The sequence below is a fragment of the Callorhinus ursinus genome, unplaced genomic scaffold, assembly GCF_003265705.2.
Source record: "Callorhinus ursinus isolate GAN/ISIS: 27379988/994484 unplaced genomic scaffold, GSC_fseal_2.0 scaffold1, whole genome shotgun sequence".
NCBI lineage: Eukaryota > Metazoa > Chordata > Mammalia > Carnivora > Otariidae > Callorhinus > Callorhinus ursinus.
Window position 1 is genome coordinate 64,129,405 of NW_027397063.1, and position 17,449 is coordinate 64,146,853.

General features: G+C 35.3%; 1 protein-coding gene across 7 annotated transcripts in view; it reads left to right on the forward strand.

The window, feature by feature from the left end:
- The window catches only part of ATP13A3 (ATPase 13A3), a 95,574-nt gene that overhangs the window by 67,518 nt on the left and 10,607 nt on the right, over nucleotides 1–17,449 (forward strand). For 5 of the 7 annotated variants that reach the window (XM_073895386.1, XM_025876454.2, XM_073895391.1 and 2 more), the window contains 12 exons: nucleotides 128–303; nucleotides 1,248–1,370; nucleotides 1,450–1,529; nucleotides 2,078–2,120; nucleotides 2,208–2,317; nucleotides 2,613–2,709; nucleotides 3,606–3,678; nucleotides 5,143–5,320; nucleotides 7,062–7,249; nucleotides 12,206–12,294; nucleotides 15,708–15,788; nucleotides 17,308–17,397. In XM_073895386.1, the coding sequence (XP_073751487.1) occupies nucleotides 128–303; nucleotides 1,248–1,370; nucleotides 1,450–1,529; nucleotides 2,078–2,120; nucleotides 2,208–2,317; nucleotides 2,613–2,709; nucleotides 3,606–3,678; nucleotides 5,143–5,320; nucleotides 7,062–7,249; nucleotides 12,206–12,294; nucleotides 15,708–15,788; nucleotides 17,308–17,397 (1,328 nt within the window). The remainder of the gene's footprint in view (nucleotides 1–127; nucleotides 304–1,247; nucleotides 1,371–1,449; nucleotides 1,530–2,077; nucleotides 2,121–2,207; nucleotides 2,318–2,612; nucleotides 2,710–3,605; nucleotides 3,679–5,142; nucleotides 5,321–7,061; nucleotides 7,250–12,205; nucleotides 12,295–15,707; nucleotides 15,789–17,307; nucleotides 17,398–17,449) is intronic. The other 2 variants (XM_073895397.1, XM_025876482.2) reach the window with 1 other exon arrangement.

Genomic DNA, 17,449 nt, shown 5'->3' on the forward strand with positions numbered 1-17,449 from the left:
CTGTACATTATCTTCATTTTGCCAAGCCCAGTCATGGGGTAATAGATATTCTTGATAAGTATTAATTGTTGAATACATTTATGTTTCCATTTTAATTGTAATGTATTTTCAATATTTTGAAAATTAGGTGACAATATGTTGACTGCTGTTTCTGTGGCCAGAGACTGTGGAATGATACTACCTCAGGATAAAGTTATTATTGCTGAAGCATTACCTCCGAAGGATGGGAAAGTTGCCAAGATAAATTGGCATTATGCAGACACCCTAACACAGTGCAGTAATTCATCAGCAATTGACTCAGAGGTAATGTCAAGAACAATTTTCCCTTTTGAAGCTTGCTTATTTGAATTTAGTCTGAAAAAATAAAAGGTGGTGGTTGCATTAAATAGCACAACACAACAGAAAATAAATGAAAACAGATGCCTGGGTCATCGTCTCAGAGATTGATTCATTAGGACTAGGTAAGACCCAGGTACCTCAAATTGTGATATTTAGTCAAAGCTGAAAAGAACCATTTTAAAGTATGAGAATCCCAGATATTTATTCTATTTTAATTGTTTAAAAAGATTTATTTATTTGAGAGAGGAGAGAGAGTGTGCGAGAATGGGGGGAGGGGCAGAGGGAGAGAATCCCCAAGCAGACTCCCTGCTGAGCTAGGAACCTGATGCAGGGTTTGATCCCACAACCCATGAGATCACGACCTGAGCCGAAACTAAGAGTGGCCGCTTAACAGAGTGAGCCACCCAGGTGCCTCTATCCTATTTTGAAAGTAATGATAAAGGATGCAGATGGTATTTAGTCCATGCATTATTTCAAACCGAAGCTGATATTTAGCCTTTGTTTTTTTTTTTTTTTAATAACGACTATAGGTAGATTACCTTAAAACTGAATTCCTTTTACTTTTAATAAGTGTTAAACTTTCATTGTTTCATGTAAAATATCAAATGAAAGCATTTAGTTTTAGATCAAATACATATGTATATATTTAAATATTTTATTTATTTATTTGACAGAGAGAGTACAAGCAGGGGGAATAGCAGACAGAGGGAGAGAGAGAAGCAGGTTCTCCTGCTGAGCAGGGAGCTGGATATGGGGCTTGATCCTAGGACCCTGGGATTATGACCTGAGCCGAAGGCAGATGCTTAGCCAACTAGGCCACCCAGGCGCCCCAGAACAAATATATTTAAAATAGGATTGTATCACTTGTTCTGGCTTCCTAAATATTGTTTTGAATGTCTCATACACAGGCTATTCCAATTAAACTGGTTCATGATAGCTTAGAGGATCTTCAGGTGACTCGTTACCATTTTGCAATGAATGGAAAATCATTTTCAGTGATATTAGAACATTTTCAAGACCTTGCTCCTAAGGTTAGTGACTTGGGCTTATGTATGTGTATGTTCACATGAATATATTGCGAACAGTATTTTAAATTCATATTTTTTCCAGTTGATGTTGCATGGCACTGTGTTTGCTCGTATGGCGCCTGATCAGAAGACCCAATTAATAGAAGCATTGCAAAATGTGGAGTAAGTATTGTTTTTTTTTATTTTTATGGATTTTAATTTCATTTTCAAAACCAGAAAGGTAACTAATATTTCATGTATATAGAATTGCCACCTATCAGATAGGTGAGAACTCTAAAGTGCCTGTTTAAAAGAGGCTCATGTGCTCATTTATTTAGCTAAAGTACAATATCCACAATTCCTCTTCCAGGTAATATCTGTAAGATAGAGTTCATTTACTCAGCTTGTAGAAGTGACTTCATAGTTTTTGTGTTAAAGACTGTACAGGCCCAGGACCTTTGCTCTAAAGATTAGGAGATTGAAGTACCAGATGAAAAACTGACGTGCCCAGCTTGTGACAGAAATGGGACAATAACCTAGGTCATTTGACTTGCAAGCTGGTGCTGTTTGCAGAGCAACACGCCTGTGGTCCTTGTGATAAAAAGATTCATTAGTTCCAGTGGGCAGGTCTCAGTCTGTTAGCTCTTAATAATAACATATTAGAGAAATCTTAAGTTAAATGTTTGTTTTTAAAAAGTAATCAAAATCTTAATGTAATTTTTGTTTCTCAGTTACTTCGTTGGCATGTGCGGTGATGGTGCAAATGATTGTGGTGTAAGTATGGTTTTTGTGATTTATAGTTCTTTCTTTGCCTAAGTCACATTTACAAAACTTAATCTCTTTTCTTCTTCAAACCATTAGGCTTTGAAGAGGGCACATGGAGGCATTTCGTTATCAGAGCTCGAGGCTTCGGTGGCATCTCCCTTTACCTCCAAAACTCCTAGTATTTCCTGTGTGCCAAACCTTATCAGGTAGCACAGATTGAAAATGTTCCTATTATCTCTTCATGGCGTGCTCTATTAACATAGAAAAAAATTATAGAAATCAGTATGAATTTGTTGTAATGATAGTATATTCGATCTCTAACTTCATTAGCAACAGGTTGCTCTCTTCATCTCTTTTAGTTCTGCTTTGGTTTAGTTCTTTTGGTAGAAAAGTGCTTTGTCATAGCTGTTGAATGTTGATGTTCATCTGTCAAGATATAATTGTGATTTGGAAGAGGAGTTGAAAATACTTTTATTCACATGCCAACATTTGTTTTCACAGGGAAGGCCGTGCTGCTTTAATGACTTCTTTTTGTGTGTTTAAATTTATGGCTTTGTACAGCATTATACAGTACTTCAGTGTTACTCTGTTATATTCCGTAAGTACCGACATTACTTATAGAGATGGTGCTTTTGTTAAGGCATTTAAACCAAAAAATTGAGTATGTATGCATCCACTAATTATGGAACTTACGTAACTAGCTTCTATAAATTTTCCTTTAGTTTATTATATTTTGCGTAGCAGATTGAAAATCTTATTAATCTGGAATAGCATTTTTCTTTGAGGCTGACAACTGTGGCTAAAGCCTTGTGAATAAAAGATGATTGTATTCTCTTTTTTGCCTTTAGTGCAAATTGGGCATCTTTCTTAGAACTCTCAAAATGTCAAGCTGTGACATATTTCACATTTGTAGGTAACTCTGCTATACATTTACAGAAAAAAGCCAGAACGAGAAAGATGTTTCAGCAGTAGGTTGTAGGACTTTATGCATTTAGAGAGTAAGTGTAAACAGTGGGTCCATGGGTACTCCATCAGATTTTATAATTGAAGTGATCTCACTTTAGAATTTTCTCAAAACAGTAGTGACATCCCAGGGAGTTTTTATGAAACTATCCCTTTTCTACCATTTGTAGAAAGGGTCAGGAAGGAACTCAAAGCTTTGAGATACTAATTTCCAAGAGTGTTGAAAATTATGAGTAAAAGCTTGTGTTTTCTTTTTGTGAAAAAAATTAAAAGATTTTTATCGAATGAATTTTTAGGAGATGCCTTTTATATTAATCAGTTGTATCTTTGCAAATATATATTTCACTAAATATCAAAGGCAAATGTATTTTAATTTTTAAGCAAGTCCAGATGTCACTTTAAAGTTGTCATTATTGGTGGGGGGGGGTGGAGTGGGGAGACCAAAACCAAGGAGGAAAAATCCATAACCAGGGGAAAAGATACAAAAACAATTTCTGAAAACTAATTATGTTTTAAAAATTACTTCTGTAGATCTTAAGTAACCTAGGAGACTTCCAGTTTCTCTTCATTGATCTGGCAATCATTTTGGTAGTGGTATTTACAAGTGAGTAAATCGCTTTTATTATTGATTTAAAAGCATATGAAACTCTGATGTAACTCATTAAACTTTGGTAAATTTATATCAATAATTATAACACAGTGCATACTTCTTCAGATTCCCTGTAAATGCATTCTTGTACTACTAGTTGTTTTTATTTGCCCTAGTTGTTTTACTGTTCTTTCTTCATCTTTTTCTCCCACTGAGCAGAGAGCCCAGTGCAGGGCTCCATCCCAGGATCCTGGGATCATGACCTCAGCTGAAGGCAGATGCCTAACCAACTGAGCCACCCAGGCGTCCCACTTTAGTCCTTTGAAATTCAGAATATTACATCAGCCTCTTTGGGGGGCATCTTGATGTTGACATTTATGAAAGAAGAGAAACCAGTTACATGAATTTGTCTGGTTTGATGTAGTCTCATTAGACTCAGGCTGTGAATTCTTGGCAGGAATATGGCAGAAGTGATACCGTGTCCTAGGTAGCGCATATGAGGAGACAGAAGATACTGGTTTATTTTGGTCTTGGTGATTATATTAAAATAAATAATGATGTAATGGGATATGACCCGTTTAATCAAATAAAAATTCACAAGTCCATATTAGAAATAAGTAGGGAGAGAAGAGAAGGCTCTTCCTTAAAGTGCAAACTAATAAATATAGAAGGAGTGATGGATACAGACCATGGAAAGACTCTGATCTGATTGACCTTTTAAGCCAGATACTTCTTTTCTGTGCACTAGAGGTTGCTTATCAGGATCTTTGGTCTCTGCCTGCTAGATGCCAGTAACACTCCCTGTTTTGACAACCAAAAGTATCTCCAGACATTGCCAGATACTCTCTACAGGGCAAAATCATGTTGGTTGAGAACCAGTGAGTTAGACAGTCATTGGGGGATATTAAAACTAGCAAGTGAAAGTTTAATGAAGAACAGGTTTTTTACATATCTTTTTACAAATTAATTACAAAGAGAAAAGCAGAAATGTTATAGTAGAGAAACTTGGTGTGGATATCACCTTAATAAGTGATCAAGGCCTTTTTTGGTTACTGTTTATATAGCTTTCAACCTTTGTTAATGTCTTCTTTTTGTGTGTGTGTTACTGTCTTCATAAGAGGGAGAAATATGTATTTTTACAATAGCTTTTCAGTTAAAGAATCTGACAACTTAGTTAAACATATAAGGATGGTAATTAATGTTATAGTTTATATGTTTATGTTTAGTATTCTTTTTACTTGTATTTCTCTGAAATTCAGCAGGCTAATGCAAAAGTACTTGTGGGGCACTTTTGAAAAAGCCTAAATTGTTTACTTTTACAGATGACTTAAAGATGTATGGCATCTGGCTTGCGTTTTGGACATTTTTCGTATTAAAGATTTGTTAGACAAAAATGAATTTAAGTTCCTAAAGGAATCTCATTATGTATTTTATAGCAACTAATTCAGATAAAAACTTCTCTTTTTCTCCTCAATATAGTGAGTTTAAATCCTGCCTGGAAGGAACTCGTGGCACAAAGACCACCTTCAGGTCTTATATCTGGGGCCCTTCTCTTCTCCGTTTTGTCTCAGATCATCATCTGCATTGGATTTCAATCTTTGGGTTTTTTTTGGGTCAAGCAGCAACCTTGGTATGAAGTATGGCAGCCACAGTCAGAGTAAGTTGGTCAATACATTTAAAAAATCTGTGTGAAATGTGTGTAACATATATACATAGTAAAAATAAGTTTTAGAATTTATATAAAAGTTCGCAGGCAGCTTGATTAAACAATTAAAAATATTTGGCCTATATTTGACTTTATATCATGGTAGTAACTCCTTTTATTTTTAGAAAAGATGGTTAGGCAAGGTCCTCATAATCATTACCAAGGTAGTAATGATATCGGACCAGTTTCTTAATTAGCTACTGAGCCTTGCCTTCTTTATCTGTAAAACGAGAAAGTTGAAATTAATCAATAGTCTCTCCTAAACCCAGAATGTTTGTGTGTCTAAATTTTCTACCCCAAATTTAGGAAATGACATTTTAAAACCTAAAAAAACTTCTAAAAAAGCACTAAAGTACTTCTCTTATTTATAGGTAGAGTGTGCTATCAGTCACAAATTATGATGACATTAGTTTAATTAATTAAACATGTAACCCGGGGTGCCTGGGTGGCTCAGTCAGTTAATCAACTGACTCTTGATCTCAGCTTAGGTCTTGATACCAGGGTCGCAATGCAAATTCAAGCCCCACAGTGGGCTCCACGTTGGGTGTGGAGCCTACTTAAATTAAAAAAAAAAAACCACCACCAACAAACCGCAAAAAACATGTAAGCTATTCACTGAGGTAATTTTGTAGAATTATACTTTTAGATGCAAACATTAATTTATAGTTTTCTTGATGAAGGGAGCAAAAGTTGTCTTCAAAAGTTTTAGGAAACTTTGAGAAATTTAACATTAATGTTTGCCATATGTACATATAAACACTGCACATGCAAAGGAATAGATGGAATTGTTCTGGAGAAGCTTTCCAGAATTCATTTGTAGCAGATTAACATTTTGTTAGTACTTGCCTGTGCTTATGTAGTTAATGTTTTAGTAATGGGTGTGACATATATTTGACAGTCCTGCCCACCTGAAAGTAGAGCTGAGAGAGCACCACAGCCAGAGAATACTGAGAGTCATCTCAGTGCTAAGTGCTTTGCTAGGCATTTCCATGAGTCATCTTGCTCATTCCCCACAGAAACCCTGTGATGGTGCAGGTGGTATCCACCCTTACACGCCAGGAAATGGGGGCTCAAATTTAATATTTCCTCAGTTAAGCTAAAAGGTGGTAGAGCTAAGGTCAAACCTAAGGTCTGTGAACATTTACTATGTTAAAATTACTCCCAAAATTTGGTTTCTTTTTTTTTTTAATTTTAATTCCCGTATAGTCAACATACAGTGTTATATTAGTTTTTTTTTTTTTTAAGATTTTATTTATTTGACAAAGAGACAGTGAGAGATGGAACACAAAGCAGGGGGAGTGGGAGATGGGGAAGCATGTTTCCTGCTGAGCAGGGATCCCGATGCGGGGCTTGATCCCAGGACCTTGGGATCATGACCTGAGCTGAAGGCAGACACTTAATGACTGAGCCACCTAGGCGCCTCTACTTTCATCCCCAAGTTTAAAAAGTAAGAGGGGCTTGTTAAATATGAAGTTTCTTCTAGTTTTTTTAACTGATTGGAATGTGACTAAGGAGAAGAGACCCTCAACACTCTATTGGCTGTTCTATATATTTTACCTTGATATTGTTGGATCTTTTCCTATAAAAACCTTATTTCTGTTAATGAAAGTGATTCAAGACAGTTAAGGTAAAATTGGTTTCTTTTGGGAAATGAGTATTGTATTTAGTAATGTAAAAATGTTTTGTGTTCTAGTGCTTGTAATACAACAAGAAGCCTATATTGGAATTCTTCACATTTGTACAATGAAACCAATCTTGATACACATAATATACAAAATTATGAAAATACCACAGTGTTTTTTATCTCCAGTTTTCAGTACCTCATAGTGGCAATTGCCTTTTCAAAAGGAAAACCCTTCAGGCAGCCTTGCTACAAGAATTGTAAGTTTGGCATTTGTGATTTTTATCCTGCTTCCTTTCTTTAAAAATAATGTAAGAAGAGTAGAGTTAAAACTGTTCTCTCAAAGTGAAATAAGTCTTCACAAATAGAATGAACCTAGTGATTTAGATGTTTACAGTCTTGTTTTGTTCTCATGGTTGCTGCCACTCTAAAGTTGAAAATTGAAGCCACCAGTTCTAAACATTCTTGGTTTTCACATCCTATTGCTTCTGGCTCCAGCTTTTATTTTTACAGCCCATTGCAGACAGAGTTAGAATTAGAAATAGGAACAGAGGTTCTTCAGTTGGAACAGTGGGTATTATACTTTGCTTCTGGGTGGTCTGCACAGTACCAGCTGTCTTTTTCATCATTTTTGACACTGGCACAGACATTATTCACCTGGAATTCTTTGTGTCACCTTTGCATCCACTGCTGAAAGGGTCAGTTGAATGGAGTCTTGACTCATCGAACTATGGCAGTAGGAGATAGCATCTTGATTGATCAAAATTAGGGTTTACGGGAAAAATCAGTTACTATATATAAATTGCTAATTTTTAAAAAATTGAGAATATACTAATTAATATGTGGGATAACTTAATTATTTTCATAAAGAACTTTCGATTTTTGCGGTATCTTAGAATGAATAGTAGTTGAGTTTACAAAGCATTTTCACATTTATTTATTCTACACTACCTGGTTTGTAGGTCACATTTTATTACTTTCTATTTTGGACAGGTAAGACTGTACAAGTATCAGTAATATTGAAATCTGTTTTTCCTGTTTTCTTTTTTAAAAAAACCTCATATTGGGGAGCCTGGGTGGTGCAGTTGGTTGAGCCTCTGACTCTTGGTTTCAACTTGGGTTGTGATCTCAGGGTCATGGGATCGAGCCCCACATCAGTCTCCGCGGAGCGTGGAGTGTGCTTAGGATTCTTTCTCTCCCTCTTTCCCTCCCCCTCCAAAAAAATAGATGTTGGGAAAAAAACAAAACAAAACCAAAAACCTGATATTAGCTAACAAGTAGAAATTGTATTACTGAGAGCCATATTGGAAGCATGCTTTGGGACAAAAAGCCTTCCATAGAAGGTCAGTCACTTCTTCTAAGAGTACTTCATAACTAAAGTTAATTAAAGTTGACGTACATGTTTTAGTTTTAGTTCCATATTTTTAAATTTCAAGAAAATATTTAGCATGCCCAAGGGTAGCTAAAACATCTGTCAGAGAATAATGCTTTCTTTATATAAGAAAACTGGTGTTCAGACTGTTTGATAAGCAAGACAGCCGTGTCAGTAAAGTTAATTTTAGAGATCTAAGTAAATCTACCCTATCCATGCTTCTCCAGTTAAAAAAAGATTATTAATTGCCTGTTTTTAAAATGTATATTTGGTATTATTTGGAAAACTTCAAAAAATATTAAAGGCTTTGTATTCCCATTTAATTTTGTATTAAGATACTTTGTATTTGCATATAATTTCAAATTGAAATTTGAATAAATAATAAACTCAGTGATCACTGGACTATTTTTTTTAAAACGTAGTATAAAAAATTGTTTTAGTGAATATATAGCCACAAAACCTTTGTCCTGCATCTAAGCAGCTTGTGTGTGTTTGTTGTCAGATAAACAGAAGTGCACGCTGTCTTAAAACATGCCTCCTGAAAAATAAAATAGGAACACTAAACACAACATAAACGTATTTTGCTAATTTTCATATCTTGTCTCTTGGTCTGTCATTGGAGCCCCTTAATCTTGGAGTAACTGATGAATAAAGAAAGGTAGAAAAAAAAAGTGACAGAAATAAAGTCTAACTGTATAAAGTAATATACAGTATAAAGTATAAATAAAGCTGGGAATGAATGGGGAAAGGTTAAGGTTACTAGAGCTGACAAATAGCTTTTCATTTTCTCCTTTAGAATTGACAGCAGTTCTTTGTTAGGACTTGCTGGTTGCTGTTCTCTGTATCTAAACAGTGAAATGTATTAAACCTATATTGAGATTATTGCCTTTAAAAATTAATCTCATTCTTAGGCATTTCAGGCATTCTCGTCAGAATGTTTTTGTTCTCTTCTACTGGTTGGATTCTGAATCAAACTGAATTTCAGTGTGCGGTGACCCACTTTCAGCTTTAGCTTTTAGTCCAGTTATATTTTCTTCTTTGACCATGCTATCATTTCAAGGGCCATGATGATATGGACTCAATTCTTACACTGTCATTTAACTAGATGTGATCTCTTGGGATTTGGCTTTGGTTTTTGCTACACTTTCTTACTTGCCTCCTATAACTTCGTGCGTGTGACATCCAAGTCATTTCTCCGTCTGTGAAGATACCACTACTGAACTGCCAGTATCTCCTCATCTACAGGGTCTATGCATTTTTTCGTGTTCCCCTGCCATGCCTGAATTGGTTGGAACAGATAACCTAGAGGCCCTACAGGATAAGGTGGCCTTTCAAAGATAAGAAACTGAGTTAGGAAGTTGGGTTAGGAATACAAAGATTTGAAACTTGTGGTTATAGGTCAGAAGACCCCAGTTCATATTTTTGAGGAAGGAACAGCAAGAGAAGTATATATCAAAATCATGAACGAGTATTGTAGGTTTATTTATCCTATGTAAGGTTTTATTTTTGAGTCACATACTAAGGGGAATATAAAGGAAATCCTTTCTGGTGCCTGGTTTTGATGCCATATTCCATCAAAACCATCTGGTATCATTAACAAATCTGTGATACCATAAGCTGGGACATATTTAATAATAACTTGAATTTACCAATACTTTGCATTTTAAGGACCAAGTTCGTATGGTATCCTCATCATATCCCCATCTTATTAGTTAAAATACCTTGACTCCTAAGGACTTGTTCATGTTCACATAGCTTTGTGGTAGAATATAAATTTTTAACTTCAGGAACATTCTCCCCTGGTCTCCAATCACCACCAACACAGAATTTGTTTTGATTGCTGTCTTCTGGTGGAGAGTATTACTTGTACTTCAGTAGCATTGCTAGGACAGTCTAGGAGTGGAGAGCACAGTCTACTAGAAACTCCATAGCTTTCGAAAATGAATACCTGATTTTCCCATTCTTCGTTTCTCTACTGATCTTTTCATTTCAGTGGTTATATACATCTGCCAGCCATGCACAGTCCCTGTCAGACTCCTTTGAATAGCTCCTCTTTTTCTCCCCTGGCTAAACAAAGGAGAGGTTTAATTACTTATTTAATTACTTTTCTGCCTCACGTGGAAATCTTGGCAGGTTTTTGGAGGTGTGATCAAAGGAAGTGGCTCTAGGAGAAAGATGGGAAAATTTGAGAAACACTGTTGAGGTCCATGTAAGAAGTTTGTGAGCCTGAGTAAAAAAATGTTTTCTGGCAACATGTCAGGAACTAGATTGCAAATCTGTTTTGCTTATAGCTGTAAAAATGCAGTAAGATTTGGAAAACATTCAATATGGGCTATTACTGTTTTGAAATAACTTTTTCTGTCTCCATGTCTCTCTATTTGTATTCTGGCATTTGTATTTTCTGGCTTTTGTATTCTGACCATTTCTTCTTGTCCTTTTTCTGATTTTGTCTTTTGTGTGTTTCTGTACTTCCAACTAGCACTTTCTAAACACTTTTTCTTTAACTGACCACAATAACTATTTGAATTAACTTACATATTGCTTTGGTTGCTACATTTATTGAACAGAATATTATATTTCCTGTTTACAGTTTAGTAGTGTGTTTTAAAAAATAAAAGTCTTAAGAAGAACAAGTTTTTAAAAATCTAACATGGGTCCCAAATTTTTCATCCTGTTGGTCATGACTCATAATAAAAGTTTCCCCACTTTGGCATGAATGTTAATATAACTTCCAGCCTAAGTTGTTAGAACAATAAATATGTATATTAAGTATATAAAGCAATATATATTATTATGTTATTTTTACAGGACAATAAATATTGGCCTATGGTTTTGAACTGACATACTAACAGTGTTTATATTTATAAATGACTCGACTCTTACATTTAAAAATAGTATGAGATCCCTCTTTTACAGCCCGTAAAATAGGATATTAACTTCTTTACCCAATCTGAAGGCTTTATGATAAAATTTTGGTTTTACATGGTATTAGTAAAATTTAAGTTTCAAGATGACCTCAAATAAGAACTTGTAAATAAATGTCCAGGCCAAAGAAAAAAGGGAAAAAAATTGGGGGATATTATAATGGGGAAATGTCTGAGCCTTAAGGCTCATTATATAAGAGTATGCTTGTATATGTGCAAATGTATGCATGTATGTACACAGTTAACAAGATGGCCATGAGCGGGGAGTTTTATTTTTGAGTTAGGAAAGTAATGCAAAGTACTGCTGGATTGAATTTACCATTCCTAGCTACTGGAGCACGCGGGTTAGTCCATGTTTAAAATAGTAAATCAGCTCAGTTTCTGGGTTTTAGTTAACATTTTCTGTGGAAATATTTTTACAGAGGAAGTCATTGAGAAAGTGGGATTCACTTAACAGAAATATAATCAAATTAGAATGCTTCTATTTAGGATTATAACATACCAAATACTGGGAAAAAATGTTATTCAGTACTTTTATAGTCAGCAGTAATTAGAGCATACATGTTTTAAATGATAATCTCATTTTGCTCTACATAGTCTAGTCTCCTGTCTTTGAATTATATATGGGTTTGATTATCTTATAAAGTAGCTGTCTATCTGGGAAAAATAGAAATAAGTGTCCATAAAGATCTGTCTCATTTTTATAAATGCTGATTATTTCTATACCACATAAATGAATTCTTTGGGCCTAAATAATGTACCGTACTCTAGGAAATAACATAAAACACAGACTTTATATACTTCACCAACCTAAACAGATAGATTCAAAGACAAATTTAAGATTGCCAGTATGCCAGGTGTATTATATGCATTTTTATTTAAAGGAACTTCTAATTTAATTGTTTTACTTTCTTTTTCAGATTTTTTTGTTGTGTCTGTGATTATTTTGTATGTTTTCATATTACTCATCATGTTGCATCCAGTTGCCTCTATTGACCAGGTTCTTCAGGTAAGGGTTCAGCACATCAATTACTACTGGTTGTCTGAGGGTGATAATAAGTAGGATAGCAGTAGTAAGACAGTAATAGAAAAATGACACGTTAGTATTATGTGATACTTACACAGCCAAATGGGACTTCTGGAAGTTTGCTAGGGCTTATGATCTACCCCCTCCTTTGCTCTCATAGTACTGGGGACAGAGATTCAGCTGTCAAGGTCTTTTTCCCCAGGATCTCTTCTTTCTGAATTTTCTAAGATGCAGTTATATTAACCCAAATATACCCTAAAAAGAATAAAAAACATAAACAGCAGCTTTTATTGAGTCTCCTGGTATTTTATGTTTCTTTCCTGTTTCTTCAGTCTTTGCTTCTGGTTCCATTTCCTTGTCTACAAACAAATGTTCCTTGGTCTTTAGAAATAAAAAACTTTGACCCTGTTACTTGATCTGTCCCTTCTCAACCTACTTCTTGGAATAGTCTGTACCTACTGCCTCTTCTTCACTGTCCACTGAGTTCATCTTTTCATTAAAAGCTTTATGAATGACGAAATACTTGTTTTGTATAGAAGAATATGCACAGATATTTAAGTTATTAAGCATAATAGTAATAAAATAACACCCAGGAGTTCATTATCCAACCTAAAAAAAAGGCAACATTACCAATACCAGTAAGGCACTATAGCATACCTTTCTCCAAACACTCTGAGGGAACCACTATTGTAATTTTTTGCTTCATTGTCTTGCTTTTCAGTGTACACTTACCATGCTGTATGAAGCCATAGAGATAGTTTTGCTTGCTTTTGACCTGTATGACAGTGGTATCTTACTGTTTGTATTTTTCTGTGACTTGCTTTTTCCCATTAGCATTATTTTTAAGATGTATCCTTGTTGATATATACATTTCATTTTCACCACTATATAGTATTCCATTATAGGAGTATCCTTTCATTCATCTCTCCAGTCTCTGTTGGAAAATAATTAGATTGTTTCTAGTATTTTCCCATGTTCAGGGTTGGTTTATCTCAGGTACAAGCAGCTGTGTTATTGATTGAACTTTGAAGAGGTTGACCATTTATAGTCTTAACCCGCAGTGTGTATATGAGTGTCTGTTTCCCCATTGAGGGATTTAGATAAGCACTTTAAGCAAAAGAAGAAAACAGAATACAACCCATTTTTGTTTCTCTCCTGCCTCTTCTGCTTCACAGCCAAATTATTTCTTGAAAGAGTGCAACATTCGATTCACGTCTCACATACTCATCACATAGTTTGGCTTCTACCCCTGCCAGTGTAATGAAATTGCCCTGGTCAAGGCCATTAACAACTTTCTTCTTAAATCCAGTGGACTTGTCCTTTTAGTTTTTTTCCAACCTTACTTGACGACTAGGATTTGACAGGTTAGCCAGGCAATCATTCCTGAGACTCTCTCTACAATTTTGTGATGCTGTACTCCCTTCTGATTTTTTCCTACCTCTGTGACACTTTGTTCTTATTCTCCATGATGGTTCCAGACTCTTGTTCCTTAAATGTGAGTGTTCCACACATTTCTGTTCTTCTCTCTCGTGTTACTCTGTGTATTTGGGTGAAGCCGGCTCATGTATAGTGCTGGCTTCACCCATAGTATCTTCTGTGTTGGCCTAGATCTCACAACTGAGCTTTAAAACTGAATATCCACTGACATACTGAATATTATATGCATGGTTCACCTATCAGTTCTCTCATTCAGCATCTTGATAGCTAAACTTATCATCATGTTTTCCCTCAACCCTGCTTTCGTCTTTGTTTTTTTGGTACCACTATTTATCCAAGTCAGAAGTGTGTATATGTGTCCTTGTCTTCTTTTCTTTGCATAGTCAGTCAGTTGCTAAATTCTCCGTTTCCTTACTCTGAATCTATTTTAGTTTTGCTCCATCCCATTTGCCAGCTAGAGGGAAGCTATTGTTTCCTCTACTCACAATACTTTTAACACCAAATGTGTGCCCCACACCAACCAGTTCTCCAACTCTGGGAACCAACTGGGTATCTTACAGTTTGGTTCTTATACCAGCTACCTGGAATTAGCACAGACCCTCCAAGTTAAGGGCTCTGTCCGACAAGAGTGCTCCCCAACTTCAGATACTGGTTGCAAGTCCCAGGTCATCCCTTGTACTTCTGACTAATTAGTTATAAATCAGGGTTCCCAGAACTCCCTTCTCAGGTTTGATAATTTGCTGTAAAACTCAGGTTAACACTTATGTTTAGTGGTTTATAATAAAGGTACAGATGTACAGCCAGATGAAGAGGCAGATAGTCCAACGTCTGGAAGGGTCTTGAGCATAAGAGCTTCTGTCCCTGTGGAGATGGGATGTTCTGCCCTCCCAGCACATGGATGTGTTGGCCGAACCAGAAGCTCTCTAAACCCTGAAGTTTAGGGATTTTTTTTTTTTTTTTAATGGAGGCTTCATCATGGTCATGGTCAATTATTAACTCAGTCTCCAGCCCCTCTCCCTTCCATGGAGGATGGGAGAGTGAGGCTGAAAGCTCCAAGCTTCTAATCATGGCTTAGTTTTTCTGGTGGCCAGCCCCCATCCTGAAGCTATCAAGGAGCCCACCAAGAGTAGCGTCATTAGAATAAAAAACATCCCCAGGAAATTCCGGGGGATTTAGAAGCTCTGGGTTAGACATTCTGTTGCCACCATCACTCAGGAAAATACAAGAGTTTTAAGAGCTCTGTGTCAGACAGAGACCAAATAAATATTTATTATTTTGTGCCCCCATCACTAGTTTTGACTTTCATCATTTCTTGTCTTGATCACTATAGCAGTCTCCACCCCTGAAATCTTTTTTGCTGGACTCATAGGTGGTTTTTCTAAAACATATTAGATCGTATCACTTCTCCGCACCTAGCACAGTATTTTAGGTACTCAGTAAATATTTGTTGACTAATAGGTGAATGCATGAATGGGATTTTTTCTTTTTCCTTTTTTTTTAGATCTTAGAAATTAACCAGATTTTAAAGTGAAAACTTAGGCTGTATTTGTTAAATTGATTTGTATAATTCTTTTATGAATTTGTCTTTGTAACAATATATAGTGTTTTGAATGATACTTCATTAATCAGTATCTGCTTCATTGTTTAAAGACAGGATTTTATTTTAAAAATAGGAAATTGTTAGAAATTCGTGAACCTAGTAGAAAGCATCGGCTTTTCAGTCTGAGTAAATAGGATTTGACTCTAAGCTCAGTCACTTTACCCTGTTCTTTTAACCGTGAGTTACACTTTTGAGTTTTATCCTCTGAAAGTGGGTATACCTTGTGGCATTGTTAAGGATTGAGTAGATAATGTATGTGAAAGTGCTTGGTATGTAATAGGAATTCAGTAAATTTTGATACAATGCTGTAATATCAACTGCATACTACAATTTTAACTTAAAAATTTTTGTCTTACAGATAGTGTGTGTACCATATCAGTGGCGTGTAACTATGCTCATGATTGTTCTTGTCAATGCCCTTGTATCTATCATGGTGGAGGTAAGCATTTCAGATAATCAAATGGCTACGTTGCTGCTGTGGGATTCTTGGTGATTTATTAGTCCTGGGGGAAGAGGACAGGTAACATTATGGAAGCCCACAAAGAGTTTAAGTCTCATTTTAGTTAAATTGATTTAGCTCTGTCTTCTGACCTTTTCCATGAACTGATAATTGTCATATTAAGGAATATGATGTAGCTGCACTCTTACAGATAGGAGAAAATAAGCAGTGAGATAGCAAAAATTAGTGATCTGTAGAAAGGGGAGAAGATGGGTGTTCAGGTGGCCCCTAAACTAGTAAACCAGTGATATGAAGTCAGAGTGGGTGTGTACAACCAGAGACCTGTGATTTACAGTAAAATCTCCCATTTAAGGTAGGAAAGGAAGGAGGGGGCTTTCTCCATGAAATGTAGTAAATTTTAATAACAGTTTATTGAAAGTATAAAATAATGACCGCTGTGAACGTAATGGCACTGATTACTGGAACTTCCTCCTTGGGTATTTACTTGTGAGTTTGCTCTGGAGGTCTGAAGTCCTCTTTGATCCATTGTATATTATATAGTTATTCTCCTATTAGGATTGCCTTTAAGTTGACTTCTGTAAAAGGAGCTAGTAACTTCTCATTTGCTGCTTATTAAAAAAATTTTGTCTGTTCTCAGAACTATTATGATTCACTCCTACAGTAGCAATATATGAAATGGAAGAAGGAGATACAGTTGTGATTTTTAAGTGAAGGGTTTCTTCATAGGGCAGGCTTTTAAATTCAAACTAGGTAATTTGTGGGAAAATGTGTATACTTTGGTGATAATAGTTCTCGACTTGGAAATTTTGCTTAATTTGTTATCTTTCTAAAAGATGACTTGGTATTTAAATTTGGTCATAGGCAGCGTGGATATTAACATAATATCTTTCTAAGTTGCCCAGTGGAAAGTATTTTTGCTATTTAATGGACACTAGAAAGCACATCGAAGATATTAAATTTTAAAAAGCTTTCCTTTTTCTATAGTATAAGTTCATCTATTCACATGTTATTTAAAATAAAATTTAAAGAAAAACAATTTTTAGGGAATCCTCTCATCTCTTAATTTATGATTCTTGCTTACTATCAAAAGAATTATTTGTATTGGACTCTGATGAAGTCATACTCATTTATAGATACAGAATTAATATTATGTTAACTCAATGAAAATAATTCATTGTTAAGAAAAAAGACTCAGATTATAAGCATTATTTTAATTATGGGAAAGACCCAAGGATTTAAATAAAAGCCATATTTTGTGGAAATTTTAGGGGTCCCATTTTATCAAGAATTTTATGGTGACGTTACAAAAGTTTTCTTATAAAAAAAAAGTTCTGTTGTTATCCTTATCCTTTTCAAATATTAACTGAAATTGTCTATATGAAAACCAAGTCATGTTTTTCACTAATGATGCAGCATTGTATGAGCCTTTTAAAATGTGCATATTAATAAAGAATGACTTAGTCATTTTTAATTCTTAACTCACTGGAATATCTCTCAGAACTTCTTCCTTGACATGGTCCTTTGGAAAGTTGTGTTCAATCGAGACAAACAAGGAGAATATCGCTTCACCACCACACAGCCACCACAGGTTGGAAATCAGCACTTACTCTCAATTCTTCACGTGTATTTAGGCTCTTTTA